Raw genomic sequence first — 22,601 nt, 5'->3', positions numbered from 1 at the left:
TCAATTAAAATGTCCTCAAATTACTTGTGAACTTAAATGAAACTGCATGATTAATAAGCATAACTTACTTTAACAACCTGAATCCATAAGCTATCTGCTCTATATATGCTACATTATATATATCACTTGCATATGACAGTCTCTAGAGCACACGAAACAATACATATTATTTTTGCGACATGCTATATTTGCACTGACCATACATTCTAAACTAACTCAATTGGCAACTGACAAGTTATTTATTTGAAACATCAGTCTAAATATTAATTTTGCCCTTGAAATATTGTTGCCATTTTGACAAAACAAAACCTGAATTGAAAAAGGAATGATTTGAAGAAGTGAAGTATTGTACAGATTTCAAAGACAACTATTGACACTACAGTATAAGTAGAAATATATACATGCAAGGAAAAATTGAAATGCTTTACACTTTTAGTTAAAATAGCTTATTGTTAACTTTTTGCTTTATCAGAAAATTTAAAGAGCTAGGAAATTATTTCTAATTTGTCTTTATAATGTTTACTAAAGTGATGTTAGTCACTGACTTGTTTAATGGATTGCAAGTCAAGTACAAGGTGGACTACTGAATGTTATTTCTGTTTACCTATGTTTGCTTAATTTTTTTTATTAGTACTGATTTAAAACAAGGGAAAGAATGGGAAGAGTAATCTCTGTTTTTGGTCCAAGGGAGGAGAGGCTTAAGAGTATTCTAACTGCCCTGAGAACTCTCTAAGATGCTCTAGACACTATTTGATTAATACTTACCTAAGGTGAGCCTTGATTACCATATGGGTACTTACACATTCATTGTAGACCTGATGTGATTACCCATCCTGGAAGCAGGAGGTGCCCCATGCAAGGTGGTAATTGTCAGGGTGATTATAGTTTATTCTTAGATTCTGCTTTCTAAATCTATAAATATGTAAACGCACTGCACACTAGAATGTACTTCTACACAGAGTCAGGATACCACTGATAAGCCATGTCTTTTCATAAGTGTAAGTTGAAGTTGGTGAGCTGAAGAGTGGGAAAGTAAAGGAAGACAGTACACCTACAGTAAATTCATATTTCATTGGTAATCACTCATTTTCTCCTATAGAGTCCTTTCAGTCAAATTATTTTAGTAATAATCTATTTGTTGTTGGCTTATTTAGTGTATACTCCTCTGTTGCATTTAATTTATCCAAAATGACATATCCGACATGTTTGGGATCTCTTAAGGGTAACTAAATAATGGATATTTTCTAAGTCAACATAATCACTGTTTACACTACTACCATTCCATCCTGATATATATATATATATATATATATATATATATATATATAGAATAATAATAAAATAATATAGAATTTAAAATCTCTTTTAAGAAAATTCTCCATATAATAATTTAGCATATGGAGCTCAGTTGATATTGTTGGTTAAAGGTATGAGTGATAATCCAATAGATCTATCTTTATCTATTAGATTAGGAATGACTTTCATTCTATGTTTAATGGGAAATTCATATTTACTTGTATTTGATACTTTAGAATTAATGGCTTATAGAAGTACTTTTTAAAGCCTGACCAGAATTTTACCCTACTTGTATTTAAAGAAGAAAGAACATTAAATTACAATCCCAGGTTTACACACATAAAATAACATTCAATGTTATCAGAGAATATGGTATAACTACTATAAAAAAAAAAAGAGCAAAATGTTTCTTCCAATAAAAACTTGAAATGGATTTAACATTCTTATCATTAAATAATAATGGCTTAAATAATGCAAATAAAAGATCAAATTTACTAAAATATTTAAATTTAAATAAGGCACAAGTAGTGTTTCTCCAGGAAATGCATTTTAAGACTAATGATAGCTTTATTTGGAACCCTAAGGACTATACAGTCTTAACTCAATCCTCCTGTAGAACAAAGACAAAAGGAGTATCAGTTTTCTGGAAGAAAAACATAATCACTCCAAAAGTTATTTATAAATATGAAGACAAAGAAGGTCTACTAGCATTTGTCTCTTCCCCCTCTCTTTATCGTACTCTTTTCTCCTTCTTCCCTATCCACTTGTACTTTTTTCTTATTATAGTAGGAGCCTTATGGCCTAGCCTGTTTGAATTAGGTTAGAAGCTTTGAAACTGACCTAACTCTAGTCACGACTTTTTGATGGTGTGCCTTAATTTTGTTAACTTTATCACCAGGTTTTATTATTATTACTATTTTTTATTACTACTTTTTTCTTATTTTTATTCAATGTGTTTATTAACAATATGTCTCATTGTTTATGTCTCATTGCTTATGTTTTATGTGGAGCTTTTCTCCCCGGGCCTCTACTGAAAATGGAAATATATCCAGCTAGACTAGCCGGTCAACAAATGTAAAATAAAATAAAATAAAATAAATAAAATAAAATTAATAATACAACAGAAATCAGTAGAGTTATGATGCAGGACTCATTAAAAGTGTATTTATTTGGTAAGCCCCTTAGCTGGTACAAAAACAAAGTTAGAGAGTGGGAATCTGAATCATTAGATTTGCAAACCAGACTCTTGACAGCAAAATCTAAAAACAAATCAGAATTGTCCACAAGTCAAAATTGAAATAGAGGAATTAAAAAAAAAAATAATGAAATTCTAACACACAAAATTTGTCTAACCTTGGAAAAATTAAAAATAAACTCATTAGCCACCTCCCCCAGATATCTACATAACTTATTTACAAGAATTAAAATACAATCTAAAGCAAATAACATTAGTAGTATATATCATGAAAAGAAAGGGAAAAAGTATTAGATATAGGAGACATCATTAAAGCATTTTGTTCGCATTATATGGAACACTTCAAAAAAGAAGATTAAGATACCAACCAAATAAACTTAGATACAAACCTTATTAATATAAAAAAAAATGCCAGAAAACTTAAAACTAGACCAACAAAAACCTATATCCTACAAAGAAATTGTTGACAAGATAAAATAAAGTAAATCTAACAAAGCTCCAGGGATCGATGGTATAATTATGGACATTTACAAACTCTTCCCTTCAACAGTAATCTCCCTTTTTCATAAAACTTTGCTAGAAGTCCAGTCAGAAGCAACAATTCAACCTTCATGGAAATATTCTCTCATAACACCATTTCTAAAAGATAATAAATCATCAGACCTTTGCACCTCATACAGACCTATATCATTACTGAATAATGATTACAAAATATTCATGCCAATCCTAGCTAACAGAATGAAAATCCCACTTTCAAAGACAATAATGATCAAACTAGATATTTATATAACAGGCACACACATGATAATATTAAAAGGATACTTATTCTTATAGATTATGTGAATAAAGAAGATAGAGAACCACTTGTAATTGGATTAGACACAGAAAAAGCCTTCAATTCCCTCAACTGGGAATATCTATTTAAAACTTTAGCATTATTTGAATGTTCTCCTCCCTTCATCTCATTACTAAAAACATATATAGTAATAACTTAGCCTACATTAAATTAGGTCCTTTCACCTCAGAATCTATTCATATAACGAAAGGCACTAAACAAAGATGCCCCCTTTCTCTTATTTTATTTGCTTTGGCTATAGAAATACTTGCAGAAATAATACACAATAATCCAAGAATAAAAGGAATAGAAGTCTATGACCAGTACATATCTAAAATAATGCTTTTTGCTGATGATATTTTATTAACCCTATCAAACTCCAGAGAGTCAGTAGGAGAGCTAGAAGAAGTAATGGAGAAATTTTATAAGATTTCAGGTCTACACTTTAATAGATCAAAATCAAAATTTCTATTTTTAAATAAGAAAAAAGAACTACAAGTTACAGATAAATCCATCATAGGAAAACAATAACTTACCCTAAATTATTTAGGAATAGTGTTATGCAAATATATAAACAAAACAATATTAATAAATTATAAAAACATTATTGAAACAATAAAAATATATATAGAAAAGTGGAACAAAATTCTATTAACTTTTGAAGACAGATTGCAATTAATAAAAATGGTCTTATTGCCAAAAATACTATATGTAGCATTAGCAATACAGTTAATTTCTGAAAGATGCATTCTTAAAGAAATAAACTGATGTTTAATAACATTTTTATGGTATCCCAAAAAGAATAGAGTAGCTCTAACTCATCACATTAGACCCTGGAAACAAGGAGGATTGAACTTCCTGAAAATAGAAACATATATAAAAGCATATGTGCTTAAAACTACAATAGACTGGATAAACCCAAATTATTTTGCCAACTGGAAAGAATTAACAATGGCTATATTAACAAATGAATTTAATCTGTTAAAAAAAATTTAATAGTAGACAAATCAAACAAACCCTGGTACATACTATTCATTAGTATACAATATAATATAACAAAACCTTCGAAAACAACACTGATTAATCATTACATAAATTCCTTTAGGAAACTTATCAATGCAAACACAGATCTAAAACTTTGGTTTGACCTTTTAACTCCATTTACCATCACTAAGAATTTCCTCACAAAATATATAGGGAAACAATAACTTCCTGGGAACAAAATGGATTCTTATGCTGGTTTCAATGTGTAAATAAATTAAATGTTTTAGATATACATATGATAAAAACTGCTTACAATATTCCAACACAGGACTGGTTAACCCTACAAAGCATTCTAATGTACACTCAAGATTTATGCAGGTTAATTATTAATTCCTCATTTAACGATATTCCAAATGTAATAAGTTTTCTGTATGAATTTGTATATAATAGTTGTGAAAAGAAAAATTCCATTTCAAATCTATATAAAGAGTTAATAACATATAAAACAATTCCCAAACCATCATACTGGCAGTTCTTAACAAAAGGTCAGTAATTGCAGTTAACAGAAGAAATTAAAACTAACATATTACTATCAGTTAATTACACCTCTAACACACAGTACTGGAAAATATTTAACTGGAAATACTTAGATATAGCATTTTTAACACCAGGTAGAATTAAAGAGATCAGTACTATTACAAACGTTTTTTGCTGGAGGTATGAAAAGTCAAATAAAACAGACTGGATTTATATTTTTATGAATGTAATAAAATTAAATCATATTGGAATGGAATCAATAATTTTTTACAAGCTTTATTTAATGAATCCTTTACCTTAACTAAAGCATCGATTATACTAAATGTTAATGAAGGTCCCTACCAGAATAAGACAAATATGTATTTGTTATTGAGAATATCTAGGAAATGCATAACCAGAAGGTGGAATTCAAATACACCCCGACCTTGGAAGAATTCTACACTTTACTGAAGACACCTGCATTGATGGAAATAAAAATCGAAGAACTACGAATCTATCCCAGGCCATTGGTATATAATCATTGGAAGAAAGTTATATCTTTGTTGAACACTCTGCAATAATCAATATTGTATCGTTGATAACTGATCTGTTAATTCTATATTTAATAACATACAGTGTATATAATTGAAAGTTAAGCTATTGTAAATATTGTATATAGTTTAATATATTTAAAAATGTTATGTAAATGTTATTTTAATTAAAAATACACATATACAAGCACATATACCTCCAGGATTAAATAGCATGATTAGCCTGAAACCTGTTTTAGCCATGAGATAACATCATATACATGATGTTATGTATCCATGTTTCATATCTTAGGCACTACAAAATGATATTGTCTTTGATAGTGGCAAGGTCATTAATTTTAAAATACTAGATTATTGTAATTTATTATACATACTTATATATATTGTATAAATGTTTTTCATTGAATTTTTTATATACAATATTTGTTAATAATATTCTATTTATTATTATTATTATTATTATTATGTCTATTCATTTGCTTGTCCTGACGGACATAATTATATACTACATGAATATATATATTTTTAAAAAAAAACTTTCATAAAAGTTTTTGAAGAGTTTTTTAAAGATTTTTTCACCATAAATAGTGTCCTACATATGAAATTGAATAATATGTTTGCATATATAGACATTTAGTAATGAGATGCAGAGACTAATAAGAATAGAAAAATGTGTAATAAATATATACCATGAGAGATTTATTTTACCATTTTCTGTAAACTATATGTGCTTCTATGTCTAATTGAACAATATAGGCTGAATGATATATTGCTACTATTATCTCTTACTGTTTTACAAATTTTACATATATATATATATATATATATATATATATTTTATGTTTTCATGATAATGCATATCTATAATGACCTAGTATTATTAATAGCAATATATATATATTTATTAGTTAGGGTGAGTTTTTGGAATTGTACATATAGAATATAGATAACACTGTTATAATGAAGATTTGGCTATGTAACAAAGAGCCAAACAGTTTCACTTGCCCTTTAAGGAAATGTAGAATAAAGAAAGCAAGTAAGATTTAATAATGAGGAATTAATTAGGAAAAGAGCGGGAAATTAACTAATTATTCCTGCTATATATACCTGTGATTTTTCTGTATGAATTATAACCTGAAGAAGCATACAGGAGTATGCGAAAAGCGCTTGTGTTATGTTTAATAAAGACTTTTATACTTTATTACATCGTGGTGATCTACGTTTTGGCTTTTTCCTGGGACTTTAATTAAAAATAAAAAAATTTTGAGGAAAAAAAAAGCTTTACATAGATCAAGGAATACAGAGGAAGTAAGTTTGCCTTTGTCTCTGGCTTTCCTAATAGTATCTGTGGAAGTTAATAAGGCCAAAGTAATGTTATGGGTGTGTCTAAAACCATGGTGTGTGGGGATCAGGGGCTTTTCCTGAAGAATATGTTGAAATTGCTTGAGAATGCATTTCTGCAGAATTTTTGACAAAGGGGATAACATGGCAATAGGTCTGAAATTGGATATATCAGATGAGGTTCCTTTTTTTATGAAAGGAGATGATGAAGAATTTTTTTCCACAGAGAAGGAACATATGATTGATTGATAGATCTGTTAATTAAAAGAGACACGGTATAGACTATGGAAGTGGCAACCAGCCTGAGGTATTCTGCTGGGAGGCTATATACTGAAGGAGAACAGGTTTCAGTTTAAGAAGTAACAATATGATGTAGGAGGTTGGGATGGGTTTAGGGTGAAACAGGGGAAGGACATATCAGGATTATTAGGATGAAAATCTTTAGTAAGTGATTTAATGCTCTCTTATAAAATTGTGTATAAAACTGAGCAGCTATTTTGGAGGGAGTGTTATTTGGGGCAGGATTAGGTGTGATGGATGTTCCAGTATAGAGTGTATTATTAATAGAAGACCAGAATGTTTTTAAGGTTGGACGACTGACTTAATAAAGGGTTACTGAAGTAGATATCCTTGTCTGTGATAATCTGTCGTTTAGTATAGTTACATAGTTCATTAAAGTGGTGTAGGTTTTGGGGAGATCTAAATTTTAAACATTCTTTCCACGCCTTATCTCGTTCATACATTAGGTACCAGCTTTGAGTGGATAACCAAGGAGTACAGTTATTCTTTATTCTTTTTGTTCTAGTTGGAGCCAGACTATTGAAAGTTTTCTGGAAAAGTGAGTTAAATTTCTGTACTTCACTGAGTGGAATATTTTTCAGGATAGACCATTTAAAGGAGCTTAGGATTCTGTTAAAAGTATCAGGGTCAAAATTTGTGAGGCTACAGGATGGTCTAAGTAGGTGTTAGACATGATGACTACTGAGTCTGTTTGCATATACATGGAAGTGAACACTGAAAGAATCAAAGAGGTTGCCATTGGAAACATGTTGCGTCTTTCGGCTTTTCCCGGTTAGGGGTCGCCACAGCAGAACTCTGGTCCGTCAATGACTGGCAGTAGATTTTTATGTGCCGAGTTGCCAGCCCTGATGCACAACCTTCAACGAAGGTACGCATGTCTCCACACAAAAGACGGTCTAGCTAAGAATCGAACAGGACAACGTCTTACTGTGAGGCGACAACGCTACCGCAGCACCACCACCACCGCAGTATTGCCATTAGAAACATATGTAGTGGAAATGGACAGCAATATCCATTTGAGAATTGAAACAGTGTTTTGGGATAGTTAGAATGTATAGTGGAGGAAATGAGTTGAGTCAATCCAAATAGGTTGAGGTTAATTGATGGGTATTTTGTGGAGATACTCTTCCAGTTGATTATTTTTCAGTAGAAATTTTATGTGAGATCCAGTTCAGGTGTTTTCTTGGGTACCTGGGAGGATATAGAGTACTATAATATATAGCTGATTATGGCTATTTAGTTTTTGGTGGGAGATAAGGAGTACAGTGTTATGGAATTTAGGAATAGGTTGATTTTAGGGTAGGATTTCAAATTAGTGTATAATAAAAGTACTCAACCACATTTTTTTGAGTTCTATCAGCCCTGATGATATTATAGTCAGAGAGTGATATTTTAGAGTCTAGTATATGGGGATTTAGCCATGTTTCAGTTATGGCAAGAATATCTGGTGTATTGTGGGTGATACAAGCATGGAGTTCTGAAAGTTTATTATGGATGCTATGAGTATTTCAGAAAATAATTGAAGTTGTTTAGGTGAGTTTGAGATAGGTGGATTGAGTTTTGGTAGTTTCGGTGATGGAGGTGTGGTCCCTGTTTTGGATGGAGATGGGTGGGCTGAGTAGCAGAGCAGTTGGCTTGGAATGCGTTTTGGAGGCTACTGGGCAGTTAGGATTGGAGAAAAGGCTAAGGCTGGGATGAATATCCTCACAGAGTGATAAGAGAAAAATGGATATGTTTGTAAGCTTGTTTCATTTTAATTGCAGCATTCAGATTTATTTTGATGTGGTAGCTGGATCGTTTGGTAATCTGAAATTGAAGTAAATATCAGGAGAATCTTTCTATGTACTGGAAGCAATTAGGGTAAAGTAGGGTGATTTGATGGTTAATGGTGGAGCACATAGTGGAAGAAATGTGTACATGACTGAATGATGTATGGTAATTTGTAAGGTAATAAAACAGGAAGAGTAAGGATGTAGTAATATTTAGGAGAAACATGGTATGTGGCTTTGTACAGAGATATGTCAGAGAAAATGATGTATGAATATGGAAGGGGTAGCAGTAGATAGCGAGGTAAGGTGGATGGTGTAACTCATGATCACTGTGATTAATTAAGTATAAGAGAGGAAAGAAAGTTAAAATGCTTAAGTTCAGAGTGATGGTTTAGGAACTGTGTGTATACTCTTGTGCCCAGGGTATATCTGTATTAATATGTATGTCTTTTAGAGGAGTGGGAAGTAGGTGGACATCTGGGTGGAGAACGGGTCCTGTAAATGTAATGCCATGAGGGATTGCTGGGGAACTGAGGATGGGAAGGGAGCATAGTGGGAAACAGCTCCAACACCATCAGGAAGAGTCTTTATCTGTTATGCTGTCATTGGAACAATTTTATGCAATTGTAGCATTAGACTAAGAAATGCTTTGAAAGCACAAGGGATATGCTACTCCAGACTGCAGTTATAGTAGAGCTGTTTAGAAGGAGTAAAATAATGCACAGCACTATGTCTCTACAGGTGAGTTTTCTTCAGACAGATACAGCTTCACAGCAAAAAAACTGAGCACTGGCAAGTTTGCAGAGGGGAGTGGAACAAACTAAATTTGATGACAGAGCAGCAGAAAGAGTATAACCGATTACCTGAAGGAGCAAAGTGCCAGACAGTAATATAAAAATATTGTTTAAGGTTGTAAGCATAGGTTCTGTGGTAGGACACTGCACTCTCACTGCTATTATAAGGTAACAGACAATAACAAGCAAAACAGCAATCCACTGTAAGCCTTAAGTGAAGCTGTAAGCCTTAATACAGTGGCCCTAAACAACATCAGAATGGTACAATCCGAGTTTCCTGCTGAAATGTATCTGTGGGAGAGAGCAAGACAGAGAGATGGATCTGTTTACTTTGTTGAATGTTAAGTTCTCAAAATTCATATGGTTGGATGCAAATGATTGTCAATTTAAAATACAGAAAAATAAGTATGGAAATGAACAACATTTTTAGGGGAGCTGAGACCCCCAGCACCCCAGACCACATGCTAATTATATATATACTGACTTCAAGATTGCACTACAGTGGTGAAAAGAGCAAATTCCTGATCCACACTGTACCACAATCTCTGTTCAAGGATGTTTCTTTTCTGTAATTGTTTTTAATATTTCAGATTGTCGATCATATGATTTCAACCATATGAATTTCAACAATTAAATATTTCAATGTACTAAAAACAGCTCTCTCTCTCTCTCTCTATATATATATATATATATATATATATATATATATATATATATATATATATATATATATATATATATATATATACGCATATTTGTGGGTCTAATTCACTTACCCGAATGCCCACATCACCGACTTTCACTTCGCCAAGACCAATGGACTAACAAATCAGAAGACAGACATCCGAAATCCAGACATTCCACATGAGGTAAGTAACTGCTTGGGCATCCTGTTTAACTTTGCCCCTTACCCCTGTGCTACTCTGATCTTGGAGTTGGTACATTTGGTTAGGGGGGGTGAAGCCCCCCACATAGGGGGTGTGGGGGTTGAAGCCCCCCACATGGGTGGGTTTACTTTTGTTGTTTTTGTTTTTATTTTGGGATGGCCAAGCGGTTACTTACCTCAAGTGAAATGTCAGCGTTCTGGATGTCAGTCTTCTGATTTGTCAGTCCATTCATCTCAGCGAAGTGAAAGTCAGTGATGTGGGCGTTCGGGTAAGCGAAATAGATCCATATTTATATATATATATATATATATATATATATATATATATATATGTGTGTGTGTGTGTGTGTGTGTGTGTGTGTGTGTGTGTGTGTGTGTGTGTGTGTGTGTGTGTGTGTGTGTGTGTGTGTGTGTGTGTGTGTGTGTGGTATGGAAGAAGAATTGAAGTAGCGCTACCCACGTGGTGTTGTAAAACTTGATTGTAGATGATTGTCACTGCTGAATGAAATCACTGAAGCAATGTGGAAAATGATATATGGATCTAGGACTGTTGAACAAAAGGTCAACATTCCAAGTCCAACATCACCGAACACACTTTACGAAAGCGCGTTTACCGAAAGAGCACTTTCGTTAAAGTGCGTCAAACAACAAAAAGGTGTTTATGCAGGGGGGCATAGCTGTGCCCCCCACACCCCACCACTTTAATATTCTCACTCCGAAATTGCACTACAGTGGGTAAAAGGAAAAATTCCCTTACCCGCAACATAGTATGATCTCCACAACAGTCATCCCCCCATGACTCCATCTGACTGCAGGCATACATACCCAAAAGTACTTTTTTGGTTAAAAGCACTTTCGTGTAAGTATGTCAGGCCATTAAGCCTTCAGTGAAAAGCACCGTCGAGCATCCGTCCGAGACCCATAGATATATATGGGTCCCCCTCACATGGTCGACTTTTCATAAAATCGACTTTCATATGGCTGAGAAAATATGATCGATTTTTGAAAAGTCGACCATGGGGAACCACTATCTCTGCACAGTGCAGAATGGGAAAATTTCCCACTTCCGCACTGTAGCGTGATCTCAGAGTTGGTATATTTAAGTTACGGGGGTGTGGGGCCAGAGCCCCCCATGGAGGAGGTGCAGGGAGCTAACAGTTTAAGGTAAGTGTTTGTTGCGTGTTTATGTTTACTTTACATGGTCAGCATTCTAAAAGTTGATCATATGGACTCGGCCATATGAAAGTCGACTTTCTGAAATGTCAACCATGTAAAGTAGATCCACATTTAGATATATATATATATATATATATATATATATATATATATTTATATTTACACACACACATGTATATATCTATATATATATATATATATATATGGACTCATGCCAAGAAATCAAAATTGTGATGGATCAAAGCTTAACTACCAAACTCAATGATCAAATAGTATTTTTCAATGCAAAATTTAAGTTTCATATAAGCTAGTTAGAAAATACCTATGATCAGTATTTTTAATGAGGCAACTCTACTGTACCATCATAACCCCTTATTTAAATGCACTAACTCCAAAACTAAATAACCATCTACTTAAAAGATCTGTTCTATTTTAGTAGGTACACAGAACGATGGCAGATCATCCCAGATAGAACTGAAGTCACTGTCTGGGCAATTATTTCCTTTCAAAACCATGCTATTCGACCGTACAGTGCTACATAATCCTACAACTCATTCAAGTTTATGACAGTCTCACAGAAAAAAAACAACTTTTCTGGAAACTGTCAGTTGAATATGGAGACAGTACAAAATTCCTTTCCTAAAATGGACTTTTTATGTGCAAATCAGAGCTGCAGCTTTATTTGAAAATGTGTACCTTATGTAGACATCTTAAGTGGTTCCTTAAAGACTTAACAGTGTTCATGCATGCAGACTGAAATGTGTCACCACCTGACAGGATGTATAAACTGAAAACACATATTTAGAGTAGCATTATATGTGCTTTCACAGAAAAAGTTCACACATTTGCAAGATACATTGTTTCAAAACATAATATTCAAATAACTGACCTCTGATTTTAAGAGTTAATTTTACTCACCGTATCAAGTTGTGTAAATTGCTTTCTGCATTCTTTTTCATCAAAGTTATGAGACTGTAACAGAAGATGAAAAAATTTGTTATTTTATTTCAGTCAAAAACTAGTATCCAAAGAATATAGTACACATTACTAATTTGATTTAGATATATTTCAGTGTGAGATGTATGAACACAATAACTTTTAATGTCTGCAAACTGAAAACATAAAATCAGCAACCTGCACTGAACATAATTACCATCTCTGCTTTTTTTGCATACTCATAATTACACAGTCATGGAGTAGTCCATGACATGATAGTAAGGTACATGCTCAGTGTCTATGTTTCTTAATGGTGAAATGCCAAATAATTCCTGTCCCATGGAAGGTCTTTGGTAATGATCAAGGATACCCAGATTTAATCATGTTATTAGCAGAATAACATTAAAACATTAAAGTATTTCAGAAATTAAATGCAGAAAGGAAATATTGATGTAGCATACATCTTTCTCAGCTTTCATTTTCCATTTTCCCCTTTCTAGTTATTTCAAATGATTTTACAACTTTCTTTGCATTTCTGTTTTTATGTTTATTCCTTCACTAGCTTAATAAGCTCCTTTCCTTTTTGCAATACTTTGGTGTTGTTCGGTGATGATATTGATGTCTATTAACAGTTCAAATAACTTTAGATATAATTAACTATGTATGCATATTAAAAAGAACATCGAGTCAGAATGGATATATGCACAGGTATAGTTACACAATTACACTTCTACTTTCCCTGTGCAGTTTTAGAATGAGAATTTTATGTCATGGTGAGTCTCACCACAGTGTATTATATTGTGCCAGCCAGTGATGTACTTTTCAGGGCATTTTCCCCTTTACTTTACTGTGTTGCGACCGAGGATGTGGTATACATAATTTCAGAAGGTGTGTAACTGTGGGTGCAGGGAGCTGGCTGCAACTATTTCTTATATGCTTTTTTTGGCTCACTGTTTCCAGCATGTAATTTGTGATAAATGGTGAGACGAAAAATGGCACCTTGCATTCACATAGGTAGACTGCATGCAGAGATGATAGAGATTAAACTCTTTGAGAATCAACTCACTGTTTTGCATAGGAAATCCCTGCCAACATGGTGTTTAAATGTGTACAAGCTTTCTCCTTTTTTGAGTTTGTCTGACCAGAAATAATATATATATATATATATATATATATATATATATATATATATATATATATATATAGAGCCAACAAAACCCAGCACTAGTTCATAGTGATATAAAATGTCATTGCACTGAGCAAAAAAAGGTCCGACCCATACTTTCTTTTAAATATTTATTAATCCAATATACTGTGCCTGCAACAGCAGGTGATAGTGTGCATGCTACAGCAGGTGGCACTGTGTCTGCTACAGCAGGTGATACTGTGCATGTCACAGCAGGTGACACAGTGCATGCTACAGCAGTTGACACCATGTCTGCTACAGCAGGTAATACTGTGCATGCTACAGCAGGTGACACTGTGCATGCTACAGCAGGTGACACTGTGCATGCTACAGCAGGTGATACTGTGTCTGCTACAGCAGGTAATAATGTGCATGCTACAGCAGGTGATACTTTGCCTGCTACAGCAGGTGATACTGTCTATTACAGCAGGTGACACTGTGCCTGCTACAACAGGTGATATTGCGCATGCTACAGCAGGTGAAACTGTGTCTGCTATGGCAAGTGATACTGTGTCTCTACTGCAGGTCATGCTGTGTCTGCTACAGCAGTTGATACTGTGTCTCTACAGCAGGTGATACTGTGTCTCTACAGCAGGTGATACTGTGCCTGCTACATCAGATGATACTGTGTCTGCTACAGCAGGTGACACTGTGCCTGCTACAGCAGGTGATATTGTGCATGCTACAGCAGCTGAAACTGTGTCTGCTACAGCAAGTGATACTGTGTCTCTACAACTGGTGATACTGTGTCTGCTACAGCAGTTGATACTGTGTCTCTACAGCAGGTGATACTGTGTCTCTACAGCAGGTGATACTGTGCATGCTACAGCAGGTGATACTGTGTCAGCTACAGCAGGTGATGCTGTGCATGCTACAGCAGGTCATACTGTGTCTGCTAGAGCAGGTGATAATGTGCATGCTACAGCAGGTGATACTGTGCTTGCTACAGCAGGTGATACCGTGTCTGGTACAACAGGTGATACTGTGTCTGCTATAGCAGGTGACACTCTGCATGCTACAGCAGGTGACACTGTGTCTGCTACAGCAGGTGATACTGTGCCTGCTACAGCAGGCGAGATTGTGCCTGCTACACCAGGTGATACTGTGTATGTTACAACAGGTGATATTGCGCACACTACACCAGGTGATATTGTATCTGCTACAGCAGGTGATACTGTGCCTGTTACAGCAGGTGACATTGTGCCTGCTACAGCAGGTGATACTGTGTATGTTACAGCAGGTGATATTGTGCATGCTACAGCAGGTGATACTGTACATGTTACAGCAGGTGATACTGTGCATGCTACAGCAGGTGATAACTGTGTCTGCACAGCAGGTCATACTGTGCATGCTACAGCAGGTGACTGGAAGGGTAGGAAGGCACTAAATTAACAATGCTTCCACATTTGGGGCCACTATACATCTGTTTGACTAATCTACTACTTGTTATCGTATATAATTTTGCTTTCTACCCTTACAGGAAGATATTTGTACAGAAACTCTCCTCCCCATAGCTGTTAGCCTTCTGTCTCCCAAATGTGGAACACTGCTTCTCATAATAAGGAGCAACTGGACAAAATACGAAGCACTTTACAATAGTTGATTAACAATTTCATCTAACAAGGTCACAGCATGGTTAAAATGTATTACTATATGCTTACAATTTTTTTTTTTATTTTGATGAATAACTATGTTTCGGAAAATATTTACCATGTGTGTTATTTAAAAAACAAATAATAATGACTGTGTTCAAGCCCTTTCAAAATGGTATGCTGTAACTTGTAGAGTTTTTAAGATGCAAAGACAGGACTGTTTAATATAGGGTTAGAAGTAGGGTGTTGTTAAGTGTATGTGTGTGGCTTATTTATTTTGTTTGGGTATAGCTCTGTAAGGTAAGCGTGTGATAGTTACGGACCTTAGGGTTAGGGTGCAGGTTAAAGTAAGTGCATAGACAATAATGTATTTAAGGTTTAGTGTAGGGTTAGAAGTTGGGTTTTGGTTAGTGTATGTATGTGGTTTATTTATTTTGTTTGGGTAGGTAGTATATAGTGCACGGTGGGGTTGGACAACTATGACAGTGCAAGATTTTGAATTTCATGGTTTAGGGTGTTCAATGTATTTGCGGTCCGGGTAATATGTGTCGATGATTCCGTATTCACTGTTCAGAACTTTCACAGTTGTAATATAGACCCAAAGGTCCCATGGCACCTACTGTAAACTGAGTCTTTCCTAAAAAGAGGCCACAAGCCTAATGGGACTAACGTGGTCAACAGAGGTTAAGTAAAAATGCATGCCCCTCCCGTCAAGGGAAACAGTTGGGAGTGGTAACTTGATCATCTCCCTCCAGCTACCTATTCAAAGACTTAATAAAAATAAGAAACACTTGATTGGTTTTCCAATGTATTCCACACACTAGCACCTCAGTCTTTCAAGTATATCTACCTGTGTAAAGCTGAGGTGCTAATGAGTAGAATAAACTGGACAAAGCAAACAAATGTGTTTTATTTTGTTATTTTTCTGTTGTGAAGTTTCAGTGTTTCATATTACAAAGACTTAACCTGCTATTTGAACCTAAATATTTTGGATTGCACTAAAGACTTCATTCCTCTGCACCACAAATCCATCATAATGTACCTCTTACTTATTTTACATTGCAGCTCAAATATGTTCTTTTTTTCTAAATATTGTTAAAAAGCTATTCGCTTTTCAAACCGTCTGAGTTTATGTTAAATCTTATTTTTCTTTCAGTTATTTTTTATCCTAGCTTATGTTTTGTATCCTATTTGTTTTTAGTCTTAATTATTTATTAATATGATGTGTAGGAAATGTTCCACATTATTTAATTTCAAGGGTAGATATATCAACTGTAAAATAGCAAACTCTAATCTATCACAAAAATGCAATGCAAAATGACAATATATTGTAAATCACAGCAAAACATGTCTGGAAGTAAAAAAAAAGAGTTATATATAAACAGACAACTTTTCACTACCCATCTTGTCAAGGAATACTTTTTAGTGAACGAACTACAGCTCAGCAAGCTCCTGCCTGGTGCCCTGCAGAGTTCTACAGCAGCAGAGAGACAGAAGAGAGACTTTGGAGTGATTAAGTATAATTTTTCTGCATTTTCTTGCTGCCTTTAGCTAATTCCACCTAAGACATTGATTTTCTAGGGTTTCTATAATTTAAAAAGCTTGTTTCAGCTACATATTGTATGTATTTTACAGCCTGCACTTTAACAAAGTCGTCTTTATGTTTAAATTACCTGTTTAACTGTTGTAGGCTCCACACTCAAGTGTGATAGCCATTTCTGTTCATTTAAAGTGTTTTTTTTTTATTGTATCTGCTTTATTTTCTGAAAACCCAACCCCAAAAATATACTTGTTTTCCTACCTTTCTAAGCTAGTATAGTCCAATTTTCAGGCTAGTGCTGAATTCAGGGCTGTGTTACAAGTTTCTGTGTTTGCCCACACCTTACTTGGATAGAAGGGCATTTCGCTGTTCACTGTGAGAGAAGGAGCTTTTACCAGCCCATCTTTCCCTGGAGGAGTGGTTTCAGCCCAGAAATTAGTAGTTTATTGGCCATTTTGAGCTAATTTTTATCTCTTTCATTTCCCTGCTATAAAACCTGCATTTGCCAGGTTTTTGTGCTAGTATACAGCTCAGCAAGCTCCTGCCTGGTGGCCTGCAGAGTTCTAGAGCAGCAGAGAGACAGAAGAGAGACTTTGGAGTGATTAAGTATATTTTTTCTACATTTTCTTGCTGCCTTTAGCTAATTCTGCCTAAAATGCCAATTTTCTAGAGTTTCTGTGATTTAAAAAGCTTGTTTCAGCTACATGTTGTACTTATTTTACTGCCTGCACTTTAACAAAGTTGTTTTTGTGTTTAAATTACCTGTTTAATTGTTGTAGGCTATACATTCAAGTGTGATAGCCATTTATGTGCATTTAAAGTGTTTTTTTGATTGTATCTGCTTTAGTTTCTGAAAAAACAAAAAAATAAAATATACTTGTTTTCCCGCCTTTCTAAGCTAGTATAGTCCAGATTTCAGGTTAGTGCTGAATTCATGGCTGTGTTACAAGTTTCTGTGTTTGCCCATACCTTACTTGGATAGAAGAAAGTTTCTCTGTTCACTGTGAGAGAGGGAGCTTTGAGCAGCCTATCTGTCCCTGGAGGAGTGGTTTCAGTCTAGAAATTAGTAGTTTATTTGCCATTTTTTGCTAATTTCTATCTCTTTCATTTCCCTGCTATAAAACCTGCATTTGTAAGGTTTTTGTGCTAGTATACAGCTCAGCAAGCTCCTGCCTGGTGACCTGCAGAGTTCTACAGCAGCAGAGAGACAGAAGAGAGACTTTGGAGTGATTAAATATATTTTTTCTGCATTTTCTTGCTGCCTTTAGCTAATTCCACCTAAAATGCAGATTTTCTAGAGTTTCTGTGATTTAAAAAGCTTGTTTCAGCTACATATTGTACTTATTTTACTGCCTGCACTTTAACAAAGTCATTTTTTGTGTTTAAATTACCTGTTTAACTGTTGTAGGCTACACACTCAATTGTGGTAACCGTTTCTGTGTATTTAAAGTGTTTTTTTGATCATAGCTGCTTTATTTTCTGAATTGCGGTGCAGCGATTAGCATTGCCGCCTCACAGCAAGAGGTTCTCCGGTTCGATCCTCGGCTGGGGTGCCTTCTGTGCAGAGTCTGCAATTCCTCCCTGTGGTCGCGTGGGTTTCCTCCATGTGCTCCGGTTTCCTCCCACATCCCAAAAGACATGCTGTAGGAGGATTGGACACACTACATTGGCCCTAGGTGTGAGTGCGTGCATGTGTGTGCCTTCTGTGGAAGTTGGATGCCGGGCTAGCAACTCGACACCGTAAAACTCCACTGCCAATCATGAGTGGACATTGATCCGCTGTGGCGACCCCTAACCGGGAAAAGCTGAAAGAAGGAGAAGCTGCCTTATTTTCGAAAAAAACAAAAAAAAACCCCAAAAAATATATACTTGTTTTCCCACCTTTCTAAGATAGTAGAGTCCAGTTTTCAGGTTAGTGCTGAATTCAGGGCTGTGTTAAAAGTTTCTGTGTTTCCCCATACCTTACTTGGATAGAAGGAAGTCTATCTGTTCCCAGTGAGAGAGGGAGCTTTGAGCAGCCTATCTGCCCCTTTAGGAGTGGTTTCAGCCCAGAAATTAGTAGTGTATTGGCCATTTTGGGCTAATTTCTATCTATTTCATTTTCCTGCTATAAAACCCTCATTTGCAAGATTTTTGTGCTAGTATACAACTCAGCAAGCTCCTGCCTGGTGCCCTACAGAGTTCTACAGCAGCAGAGAGACAAAAGAGAGACTTTGGAGTGATTAAGTATCATTTTACTGCATTTTCCTGCTGCCTTTAACTGATTCTGCCTAAAATGCCAATTTTCTAGAGTTTCTGTGATTTAAAAAGCTTGTTTCAGCTACATATTGTACTTATTTTACTGCCTGCACTTTAACAAAGTAATTTTTGTGTTTAAATTACCTGTTTAACTGTTGTAGGCTACACACTCAAGTGTGATAGCCATTTCTGTGCATTTACAGTGTTTTACTGACTGTAGCTGCTTTATTTTCTGAAAAAAAAAAACAAAAAAACAAAAAAAATGCTTGTTTTTCTGCCTTTCTATAGTCCAGTTTTCAGGTTAGTGCTGAATTCAGGGCTGTGTTACAAGTTTCTGTGTTTGCTCATACCTTACTTGGATAGAAGGAAATTTCTCTGTTCACTGTGAGAGAGGGAGCTTTGAGCAGCCTATCTGTCTTTTTAGGAGTGGTTTCAACCCAGAAATTAGTAGTTTATTGGCCATATTGGGCTAATTTCTATCTCTTTCATTTCCCTGCTAAAAAACCCACATTAGCAAGGTTTTTGTGCTAGTATACAGCTCAGCAAGCTCCTGCCTGGTGCCCTGCAGAGTTCTACAGCAGCAGAGAGACAAAAGAGAGACTTTGGAGTGATTAAGTATCAATTTCCTGCATTTTCTTGCTGCCTTTAGCTGATTCCACCTAAAACACCAATTTCCAAGAGTTTCTGTGATTTAAAAAGCTTGTTTCAGCTACATAGCCATTTGGGTTCATTTCTTTTTCTTTCATTTCTCTGCTATAAAACCCGCATTTGCAAGGTTTTGCATGCTGGGTAGCTCCGGTTAGCTAGGGTATAACTATTCCCAGCTCCACAAAGTCTACTCTTCAATTTTTCCCTTGTAACTAGACAAACTTTCAACTTAAGCACTCAGAGCATTCACGTTTCATACCAGCACTTGCTCACACCTCATAGCAAGCACTAAAAAAACTTAGCACTAGACTCCCCCATACTGTAGAGAAGGACAACGCTCTCTATTTGACCTTACCAGCCAATGAGTAAAACAGTTCACTGTACCTATCCAGGCATGTCTAAAGGGCAGTTTCAGGTGTACTGTCTGGTCCAACTGGTGAATCTGGGCATTTTGAGGCAATGTTACAATTGCCTCATGTACACAGGCAACCCTCTCCTCCTTCCACCAAACACTAATACACGCAAGAGATGCAATTATACAGCCAAATTGGAGGCTAAGCTCTTTCAACCCAAGATTGGACCAGGCAGTCAAGAGGAAAAGAGAATTACTTGCATCACACCACCAGTCTCACATAGACTTATGAAACCAGCACTGGCAAAAAACACACATAAATACACAAAAACATACTCGGAGGCTCTAAATAAAAATCTGCAGACGCAACAGAGACCTCCAAAGCAGACATCCAAGCAATCTCCACCCCCCTCCCCCAGCACAAACCATGAAACACATACTTCACAAAACCAGTTTTCCACACAATCAGAGCCTTTAAGGGAAATAACATACCCAACACACTAGTAATAGGTGACTCTATAGTCAGGCACACTGACATCCCACTCACTAGGCCTAACAAGGAGAAGGTTACTGTTAGCTGCCTGTCGGGTGCCAGGATTTGCGACATAACACACGCATTCAGGTCACTCCAGAACAAGTAAAATATGACTCTGTCATTGTCCATGTTGGTGTGAATGACCTGAGCCGTACCTCCCTAGACTACATGAAAAGAGACATGGAGGAGCTCTCTGATCATGTAGCCCAGGCCGGTATGACCCTGACCCTGAGAAGCATCCTGCCCTCACCAAGAATGATACCACGATATAGACAGCACATTATCAATTTCAACAATGGGCTAAGCTTCTGGTGTCATTCAAAGGGGATCCAGTGTCTGTCAGCCTGGGATGACATGCTGGACAAGCCACGCTGCTTTGCTAGAGATGGCTTGCACTTAGGCTTTTGAATACTGGCCAAGGCTCTTGCCACCCCCATAGTGCCTTTTTTAGGCAAGGCTCAAAAGACAAACCCACTGCTGTAAATAGCACAAGTAATAAAAAACTGAGGGTAATGCTACTCAATGCCAGAAGTCTAAACCTCAAAATGCGTACTCAGTATGGAGAACATTGATATATCTACAGTAACAGAAACCTGGTTTAAGGCTCCAGAGAGCACCCCAGCACTACCAGGCTACAACTCATACCATACATTTCGGCCACAAAACCTGGACCAAAATTCAAAAGGCGGGGGAGTATTCATATTCATCAAGGATACCCACACCTCCAGGTTAGTGGCAGTGCACAATGCTTCAGAGATCATCCACTTGCAACTAACAATTGGCAAATCTGCTATTCAAATTATAACTTGCTTCAGATCACCCACCATGTCCCAGGACTCCCACTCTGCATTCCTGGAAACACTAGGAAATATAAAGGTCCTACCAAACACCCTGATATTGGGTGATTTCAGTTACCCAAACATTAACTGGGAGAACTACTCAAGTCCAAATTCCCTTGCCCAACACTGACTAGAATTTATACACTCAAACTCCCTGGATCAACTGGTCAACACCCCCACCAGAGGTGACAACATATTGGACCTGGTCATCACCAACATGGGTGACCGGTGCTCCACACTGGAGGTCAACCCCTCACTGCTTAGATCTGACCATAAACTAATCACTCTGGATATCCACATTCCGCCACCACCCCCGGCAAACTTCATATTACTTAAGACCAAGGTGGGAAGTTTCAAAAGCCCCCATGCTAAAGGATAATGCTGTACAAGCTGCAAAATCCTTTACTAATGCACTCTATGGGTACCTACAAGAATGCATGGATTGTGCTATCCCAAAGAAAACCAAGATTCACTCCTCCAAGAAAAGGAAACCAGTCTGGTGGACCCCTGCCATAAACAAGCTATACATTAGAAGGAGGAAACTAGTACAGAAAAGAGTAAAATCCCAAGAAGGGAAGACATCCTGATCAGTATCAGCAAGAAACTATGTTCCTCATAAAATCATCCAAGGCTGGCTTCAAAAGAAAAATTGCTGTGGACTACAAAGATAACCACAGGGCATTCTTTAGCTGTGTCAAGAATCTAAGTGGCAATTTTCAGATCTGCTCGGAGTTAGTGCAGAATGACATGAAATACACTGAACTGACTGATATAGCCAACATCCTGGCAGACAGGTTCAGTGCAAACTTCACCCCCCCACCCCCAAAAGGGCCCATAACTATACCAAAAGAATGTAGTGCCCCTGAAATCACAGACACTCAGGTTAAAACAGCCCTCTCCAAAGCCAAAAACACAGCATCAATGGGACCGAACGGTGTCCCAGGCTGTGTCCTACACGAGCTCAAAGATGAACTAACCCCTCACCTAAACACACTGTTTAAACTCAGCTTCTCCATGGGCTACATGCCCACAGAGTGGCGCACAGCAACAGTTATTCCACTCCACAAAGGTGGAGCCACAACATACCCCAGG

General features: G+C 36.2%; 1 protein-coding gene across 2 annotated transcripts in view; it reads right to left on the bottom strand.

Moving 5' to 3' along the window:
- The window catches only part of LOC122792527 (calmodulin-like protein 8), a 348,672-nt gene that overhangs the window by 170,790 nt on the left and 155,281 nt on the right, over positions 1-22,601 (bottom strand). Inside the window, exon 3 of one of the 2 annotated variants that reach the window (XM_044060271.1) lies at positions 12,562-12,615. The exons of the other annotated variant lie outside the window; for it this stretch is intronic. Coding sequence (XP_043916206.1) covers positions 12,562-12,615 — 54 coding nt within the window. The remainder of the gene's footprint in view (positions 1-12,561; positions 12,616-22,601) is intronic. 2 annotated transcript variants of the gene reach the window in all.

The sequence above is a fragment of the Protopterus annectens genome, chromosome 1.part0 (assembly GCF_019279795.1).
Source record: "Protopterus annectens isolate FY-2018-M chromosome 1.part0, PAN1.0, whole genome shotgun sequence".
NCBI classification, from domain to species: domain Eukaryota; kingdom Metazoa; phylum Chordata; order Ceratodontiformes; family Protopteridae; genus Protopterus; species Protopterus annectens.
The sequence above is the reverse complement of the archived record's forward strand: the minus strand, read 5'-3'. Positions and strand labels throughout refer to the sequence as shown.